Raw genomic sequence first — 22,123 nt, forward strand, 5'->3', positions numbered from 1 at the left:
TCTTTCTATCTTATTTCTTATCAACATTATGTTTTTGAAGCAAATTAAGAACTATCCTGATGTCAGCTTATGTCCAATTGATTAATTCATTCTAATATTCTTTGCAATTCTTGAACATAAACTGATACCTTAGCCGAATAGTTTCCATTAGCCGACGAAATTCGAAATACACAAGGTTTCGCCAACGGAAGAACATAGTGAAGTATAAAATTTTTTAAATATTAATATATTTTTTAAATATATTTTTTAAAGTTTTTTTTAAATATTAAAATTTTACTTAAAATATAAGTATTATGTAATGTTTGTGAATTAAAAATATAAAATGCTCTAAGATGTAGTATGTAATAGTCTATGATTTTTGTAAAATAGAAACAAAAAATAGTCAAAGATGATTTCTTACGATAGAAAAGCAAAGCATTTTAGAGCTTCTTTTTTGTATGACTTGATTTGCTAAAATTTGCTGCAAGTTGCAGATTATAATTTTGCTAAGAAACCGTTAGTGAACCTGCTCGGGTTAGAGCCTATTCAGAGCTTTAACATTTATATTTTATTTTCTGGAGATTACTTAAGGACCTTTTTTCTCCCAAAACAGCATCTTTTTTCCGAAAGTTTTATGCAGTCAATAAAACACTGGTTTTTCAAAATTCCACTAATTTAGGAAAGTATTATAAATTAGTTTATCTAAGTTAGTTTTACAGAATAATGATACAACTAGCATTCCTACTAACAAGTCACCGCGGCACCAAGCCACACGAGGCTGACACAGCTACACACGCTCTTCCTCCATCCCAATCTAATCAAAGCTCCCTCTTTACAACCTCCCAAGAAGTTCCCATTTCCTTTAAAGCTTTCCGTTTAGCCCTTGACGGTTGGCCCAAAAGGACAATCTTCGGCAATCTGTCATCCTTCATCCGCAGAGAATGTCCTAGCCATCTCAAAAATTCTCTCATTATAGCCATAGAAAGCGGGATTGAACCACATTTTCCGTACAGCCTACTGTTTCAAAAATACGGTCAGTAAACCGGGTACCCAGAATAATCCGTGGGCAATTTCTTTGGAAAACATCTAGCAAATCTTCATTTGTTTTTCGGAGTACCCATGCTCCAGAGCCGCTGTAGTTTCGAATATTCTAATCTTGTTTTGCAGACTTATCTTCCTATTTATCCAAAAAAAAAATTAACTGTGAAAAAAGACTGAGCCTTGACTATTCTACTTTTATCATCTTCACCGCCCCTACCGTCTTTACTAGTAATACTACCAAGGTAAATGAAGCCGCCCATCTGATCAGTCTTTTCGTTACCCAGCGTAACCTTTTCATCTTCACTTATTCCTAACCTTCGTGACTTAGTCTTCTTAACATTAATTTTCCAACCTATTCTAGCACCCCAAACTCGTAAAAGCTCTGAAAGTTCATTCATTTTGCTCACACTTTGATCTAGGATGCTTAAATCATCAGCATAATCTAAGTTCAGAAGAGTTTTTCCTCCCTTTTAGATTCCGTGGTCTCCCATTGCCTTTCCTGTGCTCCTTAAGATAAATCCATCAAAATGATCAATATAAAGAGGGATAGAAGACAACCCTGCTTAACTCCTGATCTAATACAAAGCCAGCTGCTAACCTCATTTCCTATCTTAACCGCAGCAGTGTTATTCTCGTACATAGCACTTATAACTTTAATGTATATGTCTGGTATACCTTACAAAATCAAACCTTTGCTAAAGCTCATCTATCAACAGAATCGAACGCTGGCTCATAATCGATAAAACTGAGGACCAAAGGTGTTTGACAACGAAGGGACTTCTCATTTATTAGTCTTCATCTAGCATCCAACGTGTGAGGATCTAGTGTTGTTAACTGTTGAGCCAAGTTTTTCAGCCGGACCATTAACCTCTTAAAAAACAATGGTCAGACAAAGACTAGTTTGTCCCGAATGTAGGCGTAGAGTCTTTTCAAACTCTGTGAAGTGTGGAGGATGCAATTGCTCGTTTCACGCAGGAGTGGAAAAATATGACAGAATTGATACAGCTAATTGGAGTGAGAGCTGGTGTTGTCCTGACTGCTCCTCTAAGAAAATGCCAATCAATCAGGTAAATTCTTTAAATTCACCTGTTTTACCTTCAACTCGCACCCCTCGTTCTCCAAATTCAAGAGCTAGGATGCTTAATTTCTTAAAAGAGCTAAAATCGCCGGTGCTCCTCTCTTCGCAGAAGTTGACTCTAGCCTCTCCCTATTCATAACATGAAGTGACGTCCCCCCTCTTGAAGTTTCTTGTCAGACTGAGTGCCTGACCTTTTCTTCCGTCGACCCATCCTATACTCTGGACACCACCATTGGAAAATTACGCACCTGCTCACGTGAGGTATCAGTTCAGACCGAATCTTGCTCAGATGTTACCAGAGAAAATTTAGCGTATCCAAATCCCTGTGTTAAAGATTTTGCTTGCCAGACAAATCTTGATATTCTTAAACCATTAAAAGACAGACTAGAAGAGTTATTAAGCTACATTTCGACCGTAATTTCTGAACCCCTATCTGTAACTCGAAACAGTGATATAACAAAGAATAATGAAGTCAATCAAGTGAAAATAAAAAATTCAGAAAATGCTATATTACCCTTCGTAAATTCATTTGAGAGGTCAAGGGCGTTTGAACCAGTGACAGACCAGGTGATTAGCAATGACATTGATCGGAACGGTCAAGTTAATAATGTTGAAATGAAATCAATTATTCATGAACGTTATCCTACTGACAAATCTTCTATTAGTATGGTAGAGGATCAGGCTCCCGAATACAGGAATAACTTAACGGCTTCCGGTTGTATGCTGAATTTGAAAGAGGATAATGACACTTTTGTTTTAGACTAATAAGGTTACTACGAAATCAGATGCAGATATGGAAATTGTTTATGAGAAACTTGTGGCATATGAAAGTGAAGGAAACGGAAGAATTAGCCGGAAAGAAAATGGTGATCAGTGTGTAATTGAAAATAAAAAAACGAAATCAGTTTGCAAGGATTTTTTACATGCAAAATGTAGCCACAGAAAAAGATGTAATCGGCTCCATATTTGTAAATATTTTCTGACGGGTTCTTGCAATAAAAGTTCGTGCTCGTTTGACCATGCTTCAATTTGTTCTGTTTTTATGTCGAGTCGTTATTTCGGTTGTGACAAGTATCATGTTTTTATACCAAAGTCTTTTAGTAGGTTATTCTCTAAGCCACAAGCTATACCTTCGCATGGGTATGATGTTAGCTCTAAGAATTTGAAAAAAAACGGGGATGGATTTCGGAGGGAGGCCCCACCCTTTTCGATTATGATTTCAGCTCGCAGCCCCCTGTACCAAGATCATTACAACTCGGTTTTTCTGGAGCTCTCCCGAACGCGTCCGACTTCTCCCGCGTACCAAAGGCCGGAGTTTTACATACCCACCCAAATTCCCTCACAAACTTTTTCGTTCCCCCCTTCTGTGTCTACCCAACCCACTTACCCCGCCTCAGTCTCGTTTACATCACCAGACAGCACTCCCACTGAACAACAGCAACTCACAGCAGCCATACCGCTTAGTAACAGGTTTTCGCTATTAGAAGAAATTTATTGTTTTGTAATAAATCCTAATTGTTCTCCTCGTGCTTCATTCATATCATTGCCCGTCCCCCCACCTCCAAATCCCCAAGACAAATCCTTCTCTTACTCTAATAATTCATCTATCGATGTTGACTCCAATAGTCATCCCATAAAAGTCAAATGTGCTCCCTCAGTCCCTTGTTCTCACTACATTAATCTGGCCCCCGCTACGAATCCCACCACACCCCCTGTACCCATTTGTAATTTAAATAAAGTCAAGTGTAAAAATGGTACCTTTGCAGGTCGTTAATTTCCCACACTTTTGTTAAGCAACGCTGAAAGTCTTAATTTTGAAAAACTTAATGAATTACACTCCTTTTCTAAAATATATAGATCAGACATAATCGCTATTACCGAAGTACACGCTCAAAATACACACATGTTAAAAATGAATAATTTGTCCCAGTTTACTAACCTCAGACCCGAAACCCACCCTCTGGGTAAGAAAGGGGGTGGAATTCTTTTCTTTGTCCGTAATGATTTTTATCCTTCAGAAATATTAGTTCCTTGTCTTACTCCCTTTGATGAAATTTTGTGGGTTTGTGTTCGACCTAAGGTCTTACCACGTCCTTTCAATTTGATTGTCCTGTGTTGTTTTTACTACTCTCCTGGGCAGAGAGCGGCTGAAAAAATTAATTTTATTAATTTTATTAAATTCAGGTCAAATTATTCCTCCCTCCACCTCTTTCCCCCAAATTTCTCCCTCTGATGTTATAAATAAAATCCGAAAGCCCAAAAAATCAAGTACTTGCCCATTAGACATCCCAATTGACTTGAATAAAGCCTTTTCAGACACAATTGCTGGACCTTTATCTGATATTTCTAACCAAATTACAAAATCTGGTAAATTCCCAAGTTGCTGGAAACTAGGTTTTATAACACCCATCCCAAAGAAATCTTCCAGTCTGACTGTAGCCAACATGCGTCCTATTACACTCACTCCAGTTTTTTCTAAGCTTTACGAAGGGTTCCTCTGTGACTGGCTTGAAATTAAAATTATACCACGCATTGACATCCGACAGTTTGGTAATTTAAGAAAAACCTCCACCACCCATTACCTTTTACACTTGATTCACACGATCCTAAGTGAACTAGAGAAACCAAATGTTTGGCTAAACCTGGTTTTAGTCGATTTCCAAAAAGAGTTTGACTTAGTTGACCACAATATCCTAATTCGTTTACTACATGATAACTTTGAAATTGACCCACTTAGTAAATATTGTTATATCGTTCCTTTCAAACAGATCACAAGTTGTAAAATACAAAAATACCTTCTCTAACCCCCTCCCTAGGTACTGTGGAATACCAAAGGAACCTTATTGGGACCACTATTATTTCTTGTCATGATTAACGAAATTGGCAAGGAATTCCCCCAGAGATGGAAATATGTGAATGACTTGTCGATCCTTGAAGTATGTCATAGGAATGTTAAAAGTGACCCCGTTGAAATCCTAACCCAATGTTCGGATGAATCTAAGAATCTAAATAAGACAGTAAATCCCACTAAATCACAGATAATGACGATCAACTTTTTGAAATCTACTCCTGCTTTTTGCGACCCGATCCCACGCGAAATGCTAGTGAAGTATGTTAAGCTTCTTGGTGTCACAATTTCTAATGATCTTAAGTGGGACACACATGTTTCCAACATTGTTAAACAAGCAAATGTTTCACTATCCATTTTTAAGCTGCTAAACAAATTTAATTTTCCTAAGATACATTCCCTCCGTGTTTACTTATCCTTTATCAGGCCGTTATTGGAATATGCATGTCCGGTCTGGCATTCGCAACGTTCAAATGAAATTAGTGACAAAATCAAGTTCTCCCAAAAGCGTTTGCTCAGGATCATTTAAAAAGAAGGCCAAATTCCATACTCCTTCTTCCTTAAAGCTGCACGCATTACCACCTTAACACAAAGGAGGGAAAACATTTGCCTGCTTTACGCTAAATCAGTCATTTGCAATCCCCGTACTGAGGACTTGCTCCCTGATTTTCACAATCCCATCAGACTCCGACTTCCCCGGTCAGCCTCCTTAGCGATCCCAGCTTACTCTCCGATCCATGCTGTTACAAAGAGGTTTCGTAAAAGTTTTATACCCTAGATGCTGGAACACCTTAATAATAATTCGTTATTATGTACTTGCCAAATTCCCCTTTTCCTCTATTGCCGTTTTCATTTTTTTGATTTACTGCAATGTTTTTGTAATTTAATTGTTAAGTTTACTGATTTGCCCTTTATCTTTGAAGATATTGCTTTTTTAATTTCTTTTTAATTTTAAGTGTTTGACTTAATGTACTGTTTTGAATTTTTTTTCTTAGCTTTTACTGACATATAAAGCAAATTCGGCTCTATAGAGCTTGTGATAGTCTTTTGAAAATAAATATTATATTATCTTATTAGCCTAAGAGTGGTAATTTGGTCGACGCATCCTCTACCTTTTCTAAAACCAAACTGTTCTTCTCATAAAACTTTGTCTACAGCACCCCTCAGTCAAAAAGTATCATATTACGAAGTAATTTGCTACCTAAAGAGACCAGACTAATGCCTCGATAATTACCACACTCAATCTTATCACATTTCTTATAAAGTAGTTTAATTAAGGTTTTCCTAAAATAACTAGGCACTTCCCCTTTTTCAAAAAGTATATTCATAATCTTTACTAACTTATTTCTAACCTCAGAGCCACCATATTTAAGAAACTCATTTACCACACTATTAACACCTGGAGCCTTATTATTCTTTTTTTAATCCTTTTAGTATTGTTACTAATTCTTCCTCACAAAACATATCTTCCTTCACATCCAAGATATCGCAAGTTTTTTCATTTTCCTCTATATCTTTTCCTGCAGCTCTATCTCGATTTGGCACATTCTCAAAATGTTTTGCCCATCTCTCTTTAACTCATTCCTTATCACTATTTGTGATATCTTGTTCCTATCTTTAGCTGGGAAAAGTATTATGCCTTCTAGCTGCAGCTTCCGGATCCTCGGCAATTTTATCCATGGCCTCCACTTCACACCTCCTTAGTACATATTGTAATGCCTTCTCTACTTTCTTTATATTCCTTTTGTTTTCATTTGATCTATTACTTAGGTAATTCTGTACAAGCTCCTTCTCCTCTCTATTAAACATAAAGCTTTTTCACTAATATCTCTAGCTGCAGTCCTAACTTTCTTCCTTGAGACACAATCAGCAACTTCACAAATTATTTATCGAAAATTATTCCAACCATCTTCCACATTGTCAAATTTTAAACTCTCAAGTTTAGTATTCAACTGTTCCTAGAAAGTTTCTCCCAGGTTTTCATCCTGGAGTCTACCAACATCACAACTTCATGGGAGGTAATTATACTTTCGAATTTTCAGCTTTAAACTAACCCTAAACACTACTAGACGGCGATCTTTAATTTTAACATCAATAAACAGCACTTCTATGTGCCCTAGTATCTTGTATTGATCCTGTTAGTTTTTGCTTTACTATAACATAATCACTATGGTTTGCTGTATTAACATCACGAGAATACGATGTTAACTTATGGGCCATTTTATGACCAAACACCATATGGTTATAACAAGATTGCTATACCTACAAAATGGCAAAAGTCTGTAGCCATTTTGTTTTTCTTTCCTGTGCCGAATTTACCTAGGCTAGGATACCATGTATCCCTATTTCTACCAAATTGGGCCTTAAAATATCCTAGCTAAAACAATTTTTTTTTTAGCTTGGTCCCCGTCTGTTTTCTCCTGTAACTGTAAGTAAAATTCATCTGAGTCACTAGTATCTCCGTCAGTTGGCTCTACTGGGGCATATTCTACTATAACTAATATTCTGAACTTTCTAGTCATAAAATGAGCAATTCGTATTCGTATTCGCATTTGGAGTTTCCTTATTCAACATGAGCCGTACTCCATGTCAATGTACCCCATCCTTCCTGCCTGAGTAAACAAATTCTATATCACCTAATTTCATATTTCCTACCCCTCGGATATGTATTTCTGAAACTCTTAATAAGTCTACTTCGAGTCGTTTGAATTCGTCAGTAAAAATGTTGATACGATAGTTATTTTTTAACGTCATAGCATACCAAGTTCCAATTTTCAGCAATAAATTGGTTTTGTTCTCTGTTTCAATTCCACTTCTTACGTTTGTAGATTTTTTAATTAATTTATTATCGTTTTTGAGTTCAAGTGTACAAAATGGATTTGAAACATTTCTTTTTTTTTTTACTAAACTAGAATATTTTAAATATTGTTTTTACTTCCTCTCTTTTTCAAACCTTCCCAGAAAATTATGCTTAACTTTCTCATACATGAAAATTTCAAGGTACAAATTACCACCGGTATCCAGTTATATATGAAGCATGCAGTGCTTCATAAATTTTGGATCAACTAATTCTAACCAAAATAATAAGTTGACAAAATTTTGTGCAGATACAGGATTTCATTAGATGTATCACTAGCATTATGATAAAACGTATAAACACAAATAAACACGTTGAACATCATTGATTTTAATGCAACAGTTCTAAACGATTAAATAAAAAAAAACCAGTTTTTTTTTAACCGAAAGTAAGGAGTGATATTAAAACTTAAAAAGAACGGAAATTACACCATATATGAAAGGGGCTTTTCCTTCCTCAACACCCCTCTCTTTACGCTAAAGTTTGACACTTGACTCTCAACTCTACTTTTTAAAACAGTAAAAAACTTTAGCGTAAAGAGCAGGGCGTTAAGGAGGGAACAGTCTCTTTCATATACGGAGTAATTTCTGTTCGTTTTAAGTCTTAATGTCACTCCTTACTTTCAGTAAAAAAATGTGTTTTTTTAATTAATTTCTGAACGTTTTGAATTAAAACATGTTTTGATTTTGGCTCTCCGCACATGAATAATTAAAACAAAACTTGCATATAATTTTTTTTTTTTGGCTCAATGGCTTTCTCATAGTTTTGATTGGACGATTTTGAGAAAAAAGTAGCGGGGGAGGAGGCCTAGTTTCCCTCCAATTGTTTGGTTACTTGTAAAGGCAACTAGAACTTTCAATTTTTTACGAACGTTTTTATTAGTAAAAAATATACATTACTTATGAATTAACTTATGTAACGAAGTTAATTACCTTATACTAAAGCTTAAATTTGGTCCCAATTCCTTAAGAATGACCCCTGAATGAAAAAGGCCATAAAATGAATAGTTGAAATTACTAAAAATACTCTAGCGTAAAGAGCGAGGTATTAGGAGGAGGTGGACCCCTCATATGCGTGATAATTTCTGTTCGTTTCAGGTTATAATGCTGCTCCTTGCTTTCAGTTGAAAAAACTTTTTATATTTATTTTTTCATTTTTTTAAATAATACTAGAAAATCCTGCACCCCCTTCATGGAAATTCTCTTCCCTCATGACAAATTCCTCCGTAGAAAGATCCTCCACGTAGCCCCTTCCCCTCAACACCTCCCCCAAGCCAAAAAAATCCCCCTGAAAACTCTTCCCAATAACCATTGCTATTTGTAAACACGGTCAAAGTTTGTAACTTGCAGCCCCTCCCACGGGGACTGTGGAGGAGTATGTCGTTCCCAAATACATAATTATTAGGTTTTTCGACTATGCTGAATAAAATAGCGGTCTTTATTATCCATACACGGGGATGTTCCTTTCAATGCAGAAGACGTTCTGGATAATCTAGCCCACAAAAAAGACAGCGTGGTTTTATTTTATAATTAAATATTTAGAGTGTTGTCTCAATAAAGAACGTACTTTATATTCTACAAACTTTATTTTTTCCCTTTTAACCAGTACTACCAGTCCTCATTCAATTTATCCACCCCTCTCCAAAAGCTATTGTTGGGTTCACCCTGCTATTTACCTTAAAGCTCTCCCTGCCTTTAAAGCCTTTCAAAAGTTAGATTTGAGTCATATTTCCCAGACTTCCTATGTGTAGCTTCATCCATAGCGCTGGTGAATATGGATTAATAAGTACTAATACTTGTAGCAAGGAGAAAAAGTGACGTCATCCTTTTTCAAGTAAGCTTGGGATAACATTCCACCCATGGACCTCTCTGCTCAAATCTGTTTTTAAGAGCAAAAAAAAGAAGCAAAAACACACTTTTACTAATGAGGAATTGTTCGTCTGGAGAAGATTGTCTGGAGAAAATTCCAGTAATTTTACTCCAGGCTAATGGACAAGTTCTATCTGTTTACTTTGTAATCCTTATCATTTGTTTTGCAAGAACTATCTCCACTAGTAAATTTGAAAGTTTCAAGAGCGAAAAATTTTCAAAGATGTTAGCTATTCTGGCTTCTTGAAATGACACAGAAAGCAATTAACATGCACGGAATATTAGAAATGTTATCATCACTCAAGATAAGATTTGGAAGCCGGGAAGAGCTATTTGACTTATCAAGCCCCTTGAACAGCCTTGGGGGTGTCATCCTTTCTCTTCAAAGATATGCAGTCAATGGCCAGTGCTGAGGTATTCTCAAGAGTGTCATCTCTTAAGACGTTTCATCTCTTGAGACTGTCATTACGGCAGAGATATCACCATTTCCTTTGACGTCACCAGGTTTTGCTGGCTCGGATTAGGCTAAACAATATACGAGCAAGAAATTACATTATGCCGTATCAGCAGGAAGAGAATATCTATAAGAGGGGAGATCCATACCAGCATTAAGTCCACTGTAAAACTGGATCGAAAAAGGACCGCTGGAAGACAGGGGGCCACAACTGCTGATAAAGTCAGACCATCAAAGACTCTCAGTTCTATTGAGCCGTTTGGTTCTGAAGATGTTATGAAGATGTCTGAAGATGTTTACTAAGAAAATATATCATGGTTCAAGGTACATCCAAAGTTGCTATTATACTCCTAGTCTTTTCTCGAGTTAAAAGTTAAGTTTTTACACAACCGCTTTGACTCATCTTGAAGGTAATATAAGGCTTTGTTAGAATAAACTCGTCGGAAAAAAATGGTTTCAGATGAATATGCACTGCAGAACAAACTTGTTTTTCAAGCCCTATTTTTGGGCAATTCTTCATTCAAGTAGTCAAATCTAATATCAAATCTTCCTTCAAATATTCAAATCTAGTTGTAAATTTGCACGTTTGCTTTGTAATCTGTCAGGTCTGAGACAATTTTGTCAAATTTTAACCGGTAAAAATACTTTGCTGAATTTAGCCCTACTCGAAACCTCCACGTTCAATAGCAGAGACATCAAACTACTCCCAAATTACAGCTGAATTTAAGGGATGACCACTACCAAATGGTTTTGACGTTTCCTGTTTATCCTCCTCCCCTCCACAAAAAAACCTGCGTATAAAACCAATTACAGCGAAGAAGAAATTTTTGGCATAGGTGTTATGCCTTGAACATACGTGTTTAAAAATAAGTTTTTTATTCTGAATCAGTTTTTACCTATTTCTCTCAGTAAATTGCGGTAAAATAACTGATTTGAGTACTTTGATATTACCAGAAAACAGTTTTGTCGAGTTCAGCGTGAATTTGGGCCTTACTGTAAAAAAAAATAATATATATTTAAGTGTGATTTTTACCGATATCAGAGAATCATATGATCACAAAAGTATTGATTGAGTGTTATATCTATGTTAACATTATTTCAGACGTCCTCATTGGAGCTATTAATTCAGTTTGTGCTTGGGGACTCGGTGAAGACTAAAAAAACTGTAATTTTTACTTTACTGTAGATAACACTCTTTTAAAGCATCTTTTTTCTTAGTTCTTATTTGCAAAGAGGGTATTATCCCACGACGCTCTTTCACATTTTGCACCTGTTTTTTGAATCTTAGATCGGTAACACCTGTAAGTCGAATTGGCTAATAAAAATAGCAATGACAGTTTAAGTAAATATAATGCATATATAAAACATATATAAAAAAAGAACATATAAAAACAGAAAGTAAGTATTTTACGTATTTTACTGATTATGGTTAATCAGTAAACACCAAAAACTGAAAAAATGAAAGACTTTGAACGTAAGCTCCAACAGTTTCGTTAACATCAATTTCTCTTTTGTTAATTAATTATGTTAGTTAAAAGTTTTCAGTTTGTAGTCCTTTTAAATATCATATTTCCTGTTATTTTTAAAACATGTTTTGGCTATTACTGATTTTCCCAGATTCAAATCTGGCTTCTATTATCACTTTCTGCGTGGCCATTCCTCATAATACATATTTTGCAATAATGCTTGGAAATTTAGACAGGTGGCCTATGTAACCATCTGCAAAAGAGGTTTCTTATGTTGCTTGAGATAAAAAAAATCATCTAACAGTTCGTGGTAACGAATTGTAAGTAAGGAGCGACTCGGCTCAATAGTAACCTAAACTCTAAAAAACCAAATTTTCATGTTATTAGATACATCAAGAGAATTAACTTATGTTGCTGATTCCAAGTATATAGAATTAATTAAGTTTAGTGTTACCCATCAAAAGTTACGAGCCTGAGAAAATTTACTTGATTTTTGAAATAGGGGGAAACACCCTAAAATTCAAAAAATCTTAATGAAAATAACATCATCAGATTCAACGTACCAGAGAACCCTACTGTGGAACTTTCAAGAAAGATCAGGGATGCCTGTTGATTTGTTTAAAAAAAAAAAATCGTTTTTTTTCCCCAGGGATGATCATGTCGAAATAATGGTCCTAGAAGATCAGGAGAGGGTGCATTCGAACGGAAACTAAAAGTAATAATGCGGTTTTTAAGTGACCAAAAGATTGGAGGGCAACTGGCCCCCCTCCTATGCCCCTTTTTCACCATAGTTTTCTGATCAAAATTTTGAGATAGCCATTTTGTTCAGTATAGTTGAAAGATCAAATAACTATCTCTTTAGGGGAAAAATGGCCTCCACAATTCGTTGGGAATGGCCTGTATATTATGAAATCTGTCCATTGCTTACGTATAATATTTGTTATTGGGGAATATACAGAATTTTGGGGATGGGGGGATTTTGTTCTTGGGGTGGATTTCCATAGGGAAAATCTTTTTTGGGCAGGGAAATTTCCGGGGGAGGGGAGTGAATTTCCCATGGAAAAATTTTCACTGGGGGAGTTTGACAGAATTCCTATACAGTTTTTTTTTAATTGTCTTACATTTTCTTTGCCAACTCAATTTTGGATGTGAAGATGTTCCAAGGGAATTATCCGGGGGCTGTTTTCAGCGTCAAAAATTACACGGAAGGGGGCACTTCTAGAGGGATTTAGAAATCGATTAGAAATTAGTCTATTTGATGATGTATGCTAAGGAAAGTTTGCAAAAAATGAAAGTATGATAAGGACAAATTTTCAGGTTGAATCTTCTGCAAGTATTTTTACAGGGCAGAATTTTAGTGAGGATAGAACTGTCTGGAGGGACTTTGACGGGGGTGCACTTTACGCTGAACAAACTTTCTCGGGGAAGGTTTCCATGAGGGGGATGGGAGTGGGATTATTTCATGGAGGGTGAGCCAGATTTATCGGCCTCATTTGAAAAACGATCAGAAATTGAATAAAAACATAAGCTTTTTTAACTGAAAGCAGGGAGCAGCATTAAAACTCAAAATAAACAGAAATTATTCTGTGATTGAAGGATTGCCCCCTCCTTAATACCTTGCTCTTTACGCTAAGGTTTGACTGTTTGGCTCGTTTTTTAAGAACTGCTACTGAAACACAAGGGCCGTTTAATTAGAATAGGAAGCGTTTTTAAAAGTGCTAAAAGTTTTTACGGAAAGAACAAAGTATTGAGAAAGGGGAAACTCTTTATATAGGGACAAAATTTTGTCCATTTTGAGTTTTAATGTTGCTCCTTACCTTCAGTTAAAAAAACCTATTTTTTTAAATTAATACAGAGGTTAGCCCCAAATGTTTATTAGATGAATAGACACACTAACGAACAGTATTGCAAGTCTGTGTTAATTGAATTTAAATAAATTAACTCAGAATCAAAACAAAGTCATGAAAACTGCAATAGTTCAGATGGTAAGAAGTGCTAAATAATGTTGCAATAAAAGATGACGAAATTATATGTCTAAGGTACATTAAAGTAACTAAATCAAGCTTTAAACTAACTAATTTACATATATATATATCATGTACTAAACATATCTTCAAGGTAAATAGTGCTAACAAACAAATAGTAGTACTTATAAAAGAGCTTACCGATGGTAAAAACTGTGGTTGCAATTCTTTGGCGTAAAGTTTTGACACAGATACGTTCTCAACAAACGAATATGACCGCAGTCTGTCACTGTTAGTGATTCGGATGTTTTCATCTCTTTCCATTAGCTGAAATAAAAGAAAACTCATTTAATTCCAATCGATATAGAGACATCTATAAATTACAAACAGGCATATGTAAAATACTAATCTTTAAAGTACTACCTAAGTAAACTTCTTAGGATCTTGGAAACTTTTAGGTAGTTGCATGGGTACTAGGAACTACATTTCATGGCTAATTAGAATTATTTCGAATTTTTACTTAAGGTGAGACAAAATAGAAGATTTAAAACCAAAATAACTTTCAGCGACCGAGCATAACAATGATAATTAACTGAACGATTATGGAAAAATTCAGAAAACAAGAAGCAAAGAAATAGAATTTTGACCAGTGAAATTCTAAGAAGAAAGACATGTTGCAAATATTTCATGTAGATAAACAAAAAAGCCTCCTTGGCCTATATAAGAAAAGATATAATGAAAAATAAACAAGAGTTTCAAAACACAAATATGTTTTTTAGATTTTTTTTCTTGCCTCTATTCAATTTTTAATTTTTGAGTTTATTTTAGTTCTTTGATCTCTCCTCGGTTTTCAACTTTTCATCTTTTACTTTAAAGTCCGTGTTTTTAGTTCCTTCTTTCTTTTCCCCCTTGCCGCTGGTACTGAAGATGACTTGATATAAATTTAGGCGCAATCATTTCGATACATTTCCCCTCTTTGGATTTTTTTGATTGAAATTTCTGCTTCTTTCTTAGTTTTAGCATTCTCTTAATTTTTTCAGGGTTTTTATAGATGAGACAGGTAATCTTTTGTCTTAAATTTACAAATAGATTTTGTACTCTCAGTGGTTGATCTGGGTTAATCACAAAGGCTGAAAATGGTTAGAATGAAGAATCTTATATATTTAGTACCCTCCTAGCAGGCATAATAAAGATCATAAGGTTTTCAAACAGTTCGTGGTAGCGAACTGTAGTAAAGAGCGACCCGGCTCAATAGTAACCGAAACTATAAAAAACGGAAGTTTGATACCAATATATATATATATATATATATATATATATATATATATATATATATATATATATATATATATATATATATATATATATATATATATATATATATATATATATATATATATATTATCAATTTTAGTCTAACCCATCAAAATTTACAAGCCTGAGAAAATTTGCTTTTATTTAGAAAATAGGGTGAAACACCCCTTAAAGGGAATAGAATCTTAACAATATCAGGGAACCCTACTGTAGAAGTTTCACGATCACCCAGGGGTGATCGTATCGACCCAAAGGTCCTAAAATGTCACGAGAGGGCTCATTTTAATGGAAAATAAAAGTTATAGCACCCTTTTTAGGTTACTAAAAATTTTAAGGGTACCCAGGCTCCCTCCAACGCTCATTTTTTCTCAATGTCACCGAATCAATATTATGAGATAGCCATTTTATTCAGCATAGTCAAAAAACCTAGAAACTATGTCTTTGGGGACGACTTACTCCCCAACAGTCTCCATGGAAGGGGCTGCCAGGTACAAACTTTGACCAGAGTTTACATATAGCTATGGTTATTGGGAAGTGTACTGAAACTTACAGAGGGATTTTTTTGGCTGGAGGGGGGGGGGGGGTTGAGGGGAGGGGGTTATGCGGGGGAAACTTACCATGGAGGAATTTGTCATGGGGAAAGAGAATTTCCGTGAAGGGGGAGCAGGATTTCTTATCATTTTTTTAAAGAGCAATGAAAAAATAAATATGCAAAGTTTTTTCAACTGAAAGTAAGGAGCAGCATTAAAACTTAAAACGAACAGAAATTATTACGCATATGAGGGGTTCACCTCCTCCTAATATCTCGCTCTTTACGCTAATGTAATTTCATTGATTTCAGCTATTTGTTCCACGGCCTTTGTGATTCAGGGGTCATTCTTAAGGAATTGGGACAAAATTTAAGCTTTAGCGTAAACAGTGAGGTCTTGACAAGGGGGAGAACCCTCTCATCTACGTAATAAACACATACAAATTTAGAAGTTCGTTACGTAAGTTAATTCGTAAGTTACGTATATTTTCACTAATAAAAACGTTCGTAAAATTAAAAGTTCTACTAGCCTTTTTAAGTAACCAAAAAATTGGGGAGTAACTAGGCCTACTCCCCCCTCCTTTTTTCTCAAAGTTGTTCGATCAAAACTATGAGAAAGCCATTTAGCCAAAAAAGTAAATTAATATGCACATTTCCTATTAATTAATCATGTGCAGAGAGCCAAAATCAAAACATGCGTTAATTAAGAAAACGTTCAGAAATTAAATAAATAAAAAAAAGTCTCTTTTAACTGAAAGTAAGGAGCGACATTAAAAATTAAAACAAACAGAAATTACTCCATATATGAATAGGGCTGTTGCCTCCTCAACGCTCCACTCTTTACGCTAAAGTTTTTCACTGTTTTAAAGAGTAGATTTGAGAGAAAAAGTCAAACTTTAGCGTTAAGAGCGGGACGTTGAGGAGGGAACAGCCCCTTTCATATACAGAGCAGTTTTTGTTCGTTTTAAGTTTTAATGTCGCTCCTTACTTTCAGTTAAAAAAAACTTTTTTTTATTTGACCTGCAAATAAAAAGGTTAATAAGCGCATTGCTGAAAGCAGGATTCACCATGTCGTAATCGACCTATAGGAGGATCTGTAAGAGATAGAGCCTTTCTCAAAGTTATGAGCCCACTTTTGAATAAATATACGATAATTAGAACAAAGTAAACTAATGCCCATTGACTTTCAAGCCAATATTTAACATTTTTGCGGGATAACGCTAAATAGGGCTGGTTAACTTTTTTTCAGATACCGACGCGAGCTTCCCTTTTCACCAGTTTCCCTATCTTTGGAATTGAATTTATCTAGTGCTAAAATATTAACGGAGACTTCTCCTATCTATCCTTTCCTATAGCGACAAATTTTTAAAATGCATACGGGCTTTTCCCTTAACTTTGCCATTATTCACTGCCACTATGAAAGTGGGGTCCCCGTCATAAAAGTCCTCAATCTTATCACGGAGAATAAAGCCTGTCAAAACAAAGAATTTTCCGCTAACTAGGACAAATATTCGATGTCTTTTATTTGGTCAAAACAATCTGTGAAAACAACTTGAGTTTTTTTGTTGTAAATTATTAGTCTAATCAGCCCTTTGTTTACCAAATTGTACTGTATGATAAATACAGGAACATATTGTACATACGAAACATAGTGTCAGCTTAAATTTATTCAGGTTACTCAACATAGGATTTTAATAGTCTATTATTTCCATAGCTTTTTAAGAAGAAGAAAAACAAAATTGGAAAATAATTTTTTCATTGAAAAGTAAAGGCCATAATAAATTTGAGATCAGAAGAAGTAAAAACCTGCAATAATTCAAACTCAAAACGACCAGAAATTACTGTTAAAGAATAAATGAGACCCAAAACGAACGGAAATTAAATAAATGATCATAGCAAAAAACATACAACAGGTGCTATTATAAATGAAGAAATAAATCTTAAAACGAGTAGAGCTTAAATTGAATTTGCAAATCAAGCTTAAAACGAACAAAAATATTTTTCTTTTGAAGCATAAATCAAACCCATAACGAACATAAATAAAATAAAGAATCATAGCAAATAAACGTACAATATATACTCATATAATTGAATAAACAAATCTTAAAACGAGTAAAACTTAAATTGAATATGCAAATCGAAATGAAAACGAACAAAATCACTACAGACAAGAGTTTGGACGCTGCCTCCTTCCCTAACTGTGAAAGGAAGGACCTACTGCGTCATTATCGGCTTACTGAAAACAAACTATATTATAAATGATTTATTTTTTACTTATATTACTAAAACATTGAAAATATAAATTAGAGTAAAACTAAATTTTTAACTGATGAGCTCTCAGCAATCAATATCATTAACTATCAAATATTTAGTTTAATTTTATTAGTTCTTTCCAATACTTTTCAAGATAAATATACATTCACTACAAAAAAGAGTTTGGCTAGTGCCCCTTCCCTAACTGTAAAATTTTATAAGTCTACTGCGTCATGGGCGCTTTACTGAAAACAAGTTATGTTACAAATATTTCTTTTCCGGTTATTACAGCATTGAAAATGAAAATAGAAATTACAATGAAACATAATCTTGAACTGATCTTTCAACAATTTATATAATTATATATCAAATATTCAGTTTGATTTAATCACTTCTTTTCAAGACTGTTCAAAAAACGTACAATTTTCTTTATTTTTATTTCCTCACTCCATTTCTTGAGCATTTGACTCTATATTACAATCTTAATCTGATTCTCCCAATTTGCATTTATATCCATTGGTCCTCTACCTTCATTCCAAAAAAAAAAAAAAAAATGTCTTGTCTAAAATGTCTATGGTTTTTGTGGCCGTGATCTTTTTTTTCCCCTGCGAGAGTAAATCTTCATAAACTGCCTTAACCAACCTGTCACTCAGTAGCTGAAGGACTATAAAAGAATCTCTTTTTCTCCTTCCATTCAATCACTGTTATTGTCACTGTAACCTATGTAGATAACCGTAGCAATTTTGTGTGCACGGGAGGCTGTTATATTTTATATATCAATAACTGTAAATTGATCGGTTGCGTCTTGCTTTGCCAGTTTTTTCTTCTTAAGAATTATCATGTTGGATCAAAGTTTTATAAAGATATTACAAAGGTTATGGGCAGGACTTCTACCTTAAGTTGGGTTTACCGGCTAGATACTTGACTTTGTGGATGAAGCTAAGGAATAATTGTCTTCCGATTAGCCCAAGATTTAAAAGATATTCAAAGGAAAGATGCTCCAATGAAGACAGATATAATTGCCTGCTTTAAAGAGTTAAAGAGGATCATTTGGTGTATTGCTTAAGCCAGTGACAGGGGCTCTCTACGATAAGGAAAGAGATTTTTGGAAAAGATTAGTTGCTACTTCCAGGTGTCTTAAATAGTACGTCGCCTCAGTTTATTTGTAGAATAGAGAGGAATCTGGAAATTTTGCTAACTAGAAAAATCCTTGGATTAAGTAAATGTAGTGATTTATTTACCTGTTTCTCTGTTTTTTTTTTCTTTTTTATGATGGATGATGTAAAGAGAAGCCTTAATGGATGAAACTAACACATGCATTTTAAAACCATTCAGATAGGCCCACACTCAGCAATATTGTTTGGAAGGACCAAAACTAAAAGAAAACCATCAAACCCATTAGAAGTCTAATTTAAACGAATTGATTCATTTAATACTTCATTTATTTATGTATAGTGCGGGATAGCTGACACGAAGGGAGTTTTCCATACACGGGAGAATGGAATATTCCTCTTACTGGGGAGTTTTCAATCCAAAATAGAAAACGACATCATCTACTTATCTCCATAGAAGATATAATCGTAGGGATTACCTAATATTTTTCTTTTACTCTTTACTCCGCCTCAATAAGTCCCTTTTTGTTTTATCCCCTTTCTTAAGACCTCTTTCTAGGTCGTCACCTTCATCCTTCATCCATGAAACGTGACTTACCACCTTGGCCATTTTGATAGCTAAAAAATATTTAGTATGTCTCCCTCAACTTTTCGAAGTGTCCATGTTTAAAAGCAATACATGTGTCAATATTGTTGCTTCTATAATCCTAAACTTTGGTTGACGGTGTAAGTTTGTACTATTCTAGTATTTTCAAACAGTTCGTGGTAACGAACTGTAGTAAGGAGCGACCCGGCTCAATAGTAAACGAAACACTAAAAAACGGAATTTTGATGCTAAAAAATACATCAAAAGAATTGGATTTTCATGCTGATTTTAAATATATAAGTTTTATCAAATTTAGTCGTTGTCATCAAAAGTTACGAGCCTGAGATTATTTGCTTTATTTTGGAAAATAGGGGAAAACCCCCCTAAAAAATCACACCATCGCATTCAGCGTATCAGAGAACCCTCTAGCAATAATTTCGAGCTCCTAACTACAAAAATGTGGAATTTCGTATTTTTTGCCAGAAGACAGATCATGGGTGCGTGTTTCTTTCTTTTTTCTTTTTTTTTCCCAGGGGTCATCGTATCGACCAAGTGGTCCTAGAATGTTACAAGAGGGCTCATTCTAACGGGAATGAAAAGTTCTAGTGCCCTTTTTAAGTGACCAAAAAAATTGGAGGGCACCTAGGCCCCCTCCCACGCTCATTTTTTCCCAAAGTCAACGGATCAAAATTTTGAGATTGCCATTTTGTTCAACATAGCTGAAAACCATAATAACTATGTCTTTGGGGATGCCTTACTCCTCCACAGTTCCTGGGGGAGGGGCTGCAAGTTACAAACTTTGACCAGTGTTTACATACAGTACTGGTTATAGGGAAGTGTACAGACCTTTTCAGGGGTATTTTTTTGGTTGAGGGGAGGGGACTATGTGGGAGGATCTTTCCTTGGAGGAATATGTCATGGGGGAAGAGAAATTCAATGAAAAGAGTGCGGGATTTTCTAGCATTGCTATAAAAAAAAACAATGAAAAAATAAACATGAAAAAGTTTTTTCAATTGATAGTAAGGAGTAGCATTAAAACTTAAAACGAACAGAGATTATTACGCGTATGAGGGGTTCTAAAAATACTTCAGCATAAAGAGCGAGGCATGTAGGGGGAGATAAATACCTCGCTCATTATACTAAAGTGTTTTAGTAATTTCAACTATTTATTCTACGGCCTTTCTGATTCAGGGGTCATTCTTAAGGAATTGGGACAAAACTTAAGATTTAGCGTAAAGAGCGAGGTATTAACGAGGGGACAAACCCCCTCCTATACATAATCTATATTAAAAATATAAGAATATAAAAGTTTGTTCCGTAAGTTAATTCTTAAGTTACGTATGTTTTTTACTAATAAAAACGTTCGTTAAATATTAAAAGTTCTAGTTGCCTTTTTAAGTAACCGAAAAATTGGAGGGCAACTAGGCCTCCTTCCCCACCCATTATTTCTCAAAATCGTCTGATCAAAACTAAGAGAAAACCATTTAGCCAAAAAAAAGAATTAAAATGCAAATTTCATTTTAACAATTTATGTGCATAGAGCCAAAATCAAACATGCATTAATTCAAAAACGTTCAGAAACTGAATAAATTTTTTTTTTTTTTTTAACTGAAAGTAAAGAGCGACATTAAAACTTAAAACGAACAGAAATTACTCCGTATATGAAATGGGTTGTCTCCTCCGCAATCCCTCGCTCTTTACGCTAAAGTTTGACTCTTTGTCACAGTTCTACTTTTTAAAACAGTAAAAAACTTTAGCGTAAAGAGCGAGGGATTGCGGAGGTGACAACCCATTTCATATACGGAGTAATTTCTGTTCGTTTTAAGTTTTAATGTCGCTCTTTATTTTCAGTTAAAAAAATTAGTTTTTTTTATTTTAAGTTGAAACAAGACCTTCAGCTTTGTGGTTTTACTTTTGCATCTTCACTATGTCTCCCATCTTCACTAATATCAAGGTATTTGAATCAATCTACTCAATCATTCTCCTCCAGAAATAAGACCACTTAATCACAACCCTCATATTCATTATTATATAGGTCTAAGCCTCTTCTTGCACCATAAGCACTGAAAACCCAAATGGTTTAATCATTTCAGCAACGTTTTTGTCGAGCCACAGACATCATCTACGTAATAGAGAAGAGGTTTTAGTTTTGGTACCATATTCTCCCATAGCTGTTCCATACACATTCTAATACTTACCTCGCTTCCTATCTTAACCGCGACAATATTATTCTGGTCCATTTTAAGAACTTTAACCTGATTATCTGGTATATCAGGTTCTTTTGATAAAGCTGACTCAAATGCCTATTCAAAATGACTTTTAAGAACTTTAACCTACTTATCTTGCATACCAGGTAGGATATAACCTTTGATAAAGCTGACTCAAATGCAGATTCAAAATCAATAGGACTCAGAACTAAAGAGTTTCAACAGTTTTTGACACTTCTAAGTTACCGATCTAAACATGAAAAGCTGATCAAAACATCAGAATTCCTTGCTAAAACACACTGTTATTCTCTTAAAGTTTATATGTAGCTTACTTAAGACTATTAGATATTACTAAGTAATTGGATTTTTACAAAAGTAAAATTAACACAACTATAATTTCTATTCACTTAAGTCACCCTTCTTATAAATGATTTTAACCAAAATTTTCCAGAATTACTAGGTGCTTTTAAATAACCTTTATAGTTCTAAATATATTATTTCTGACGTCATATCTAACAGTGGCACTGATTTACGCAAATTTTGGCGATGGATGGAGGAAGGTGCTTT

The 22,123-nt window shown here is 34.7% G+C and overlaps 2 protein-coding genes across 5 annotated transcripts in view; both read right to left on the reverse strand.

Annotated features, from left to right (window-relative positions):
* Positions 1–22,123, reverse strand: part of LOC136027460 (ADP-ribosylation factor-like protein 2) — a 274,558-nt gene that overhangs the window by 71,432 nt on the left and 181,003 nt on the right. The gene's annotated exons all lie outside the window — the stretch shown is intronic.
* Positions 1–22,123, reverse strand: part of LOC136026793 (serine/threonine-protein kinase 32B-like) — a 136,939-nt gene that overhangs the window by 23,878 nt on the left and 90,938 nt on the right. Inside the window, exon 4 of the mRNA XM_065703494.1 lies at positions 13,757–13,882. Coding sequence (XP_065559566.1) covers positions 13,757–13,882 — 126 coding nt within the window. The remainder of the gene's footprint in view (positions 1–13,756; positions 13,883–22,123) is intronic.

This window comes from Artemia franciscana, chromosome 5 (genome assembly GCF_032884065.1).
Source record: "Artemia franciscana chromosome 5, ASM3288406v1, whole genome shotgun sequence".
In the NCBI taxonomy this organism is placed as follows: Eukaryota; Metazoa; Arthropoda; class Branchiopoda; order Anostraca; family Artemiidae; genus Artemia; species Artemia franciscana.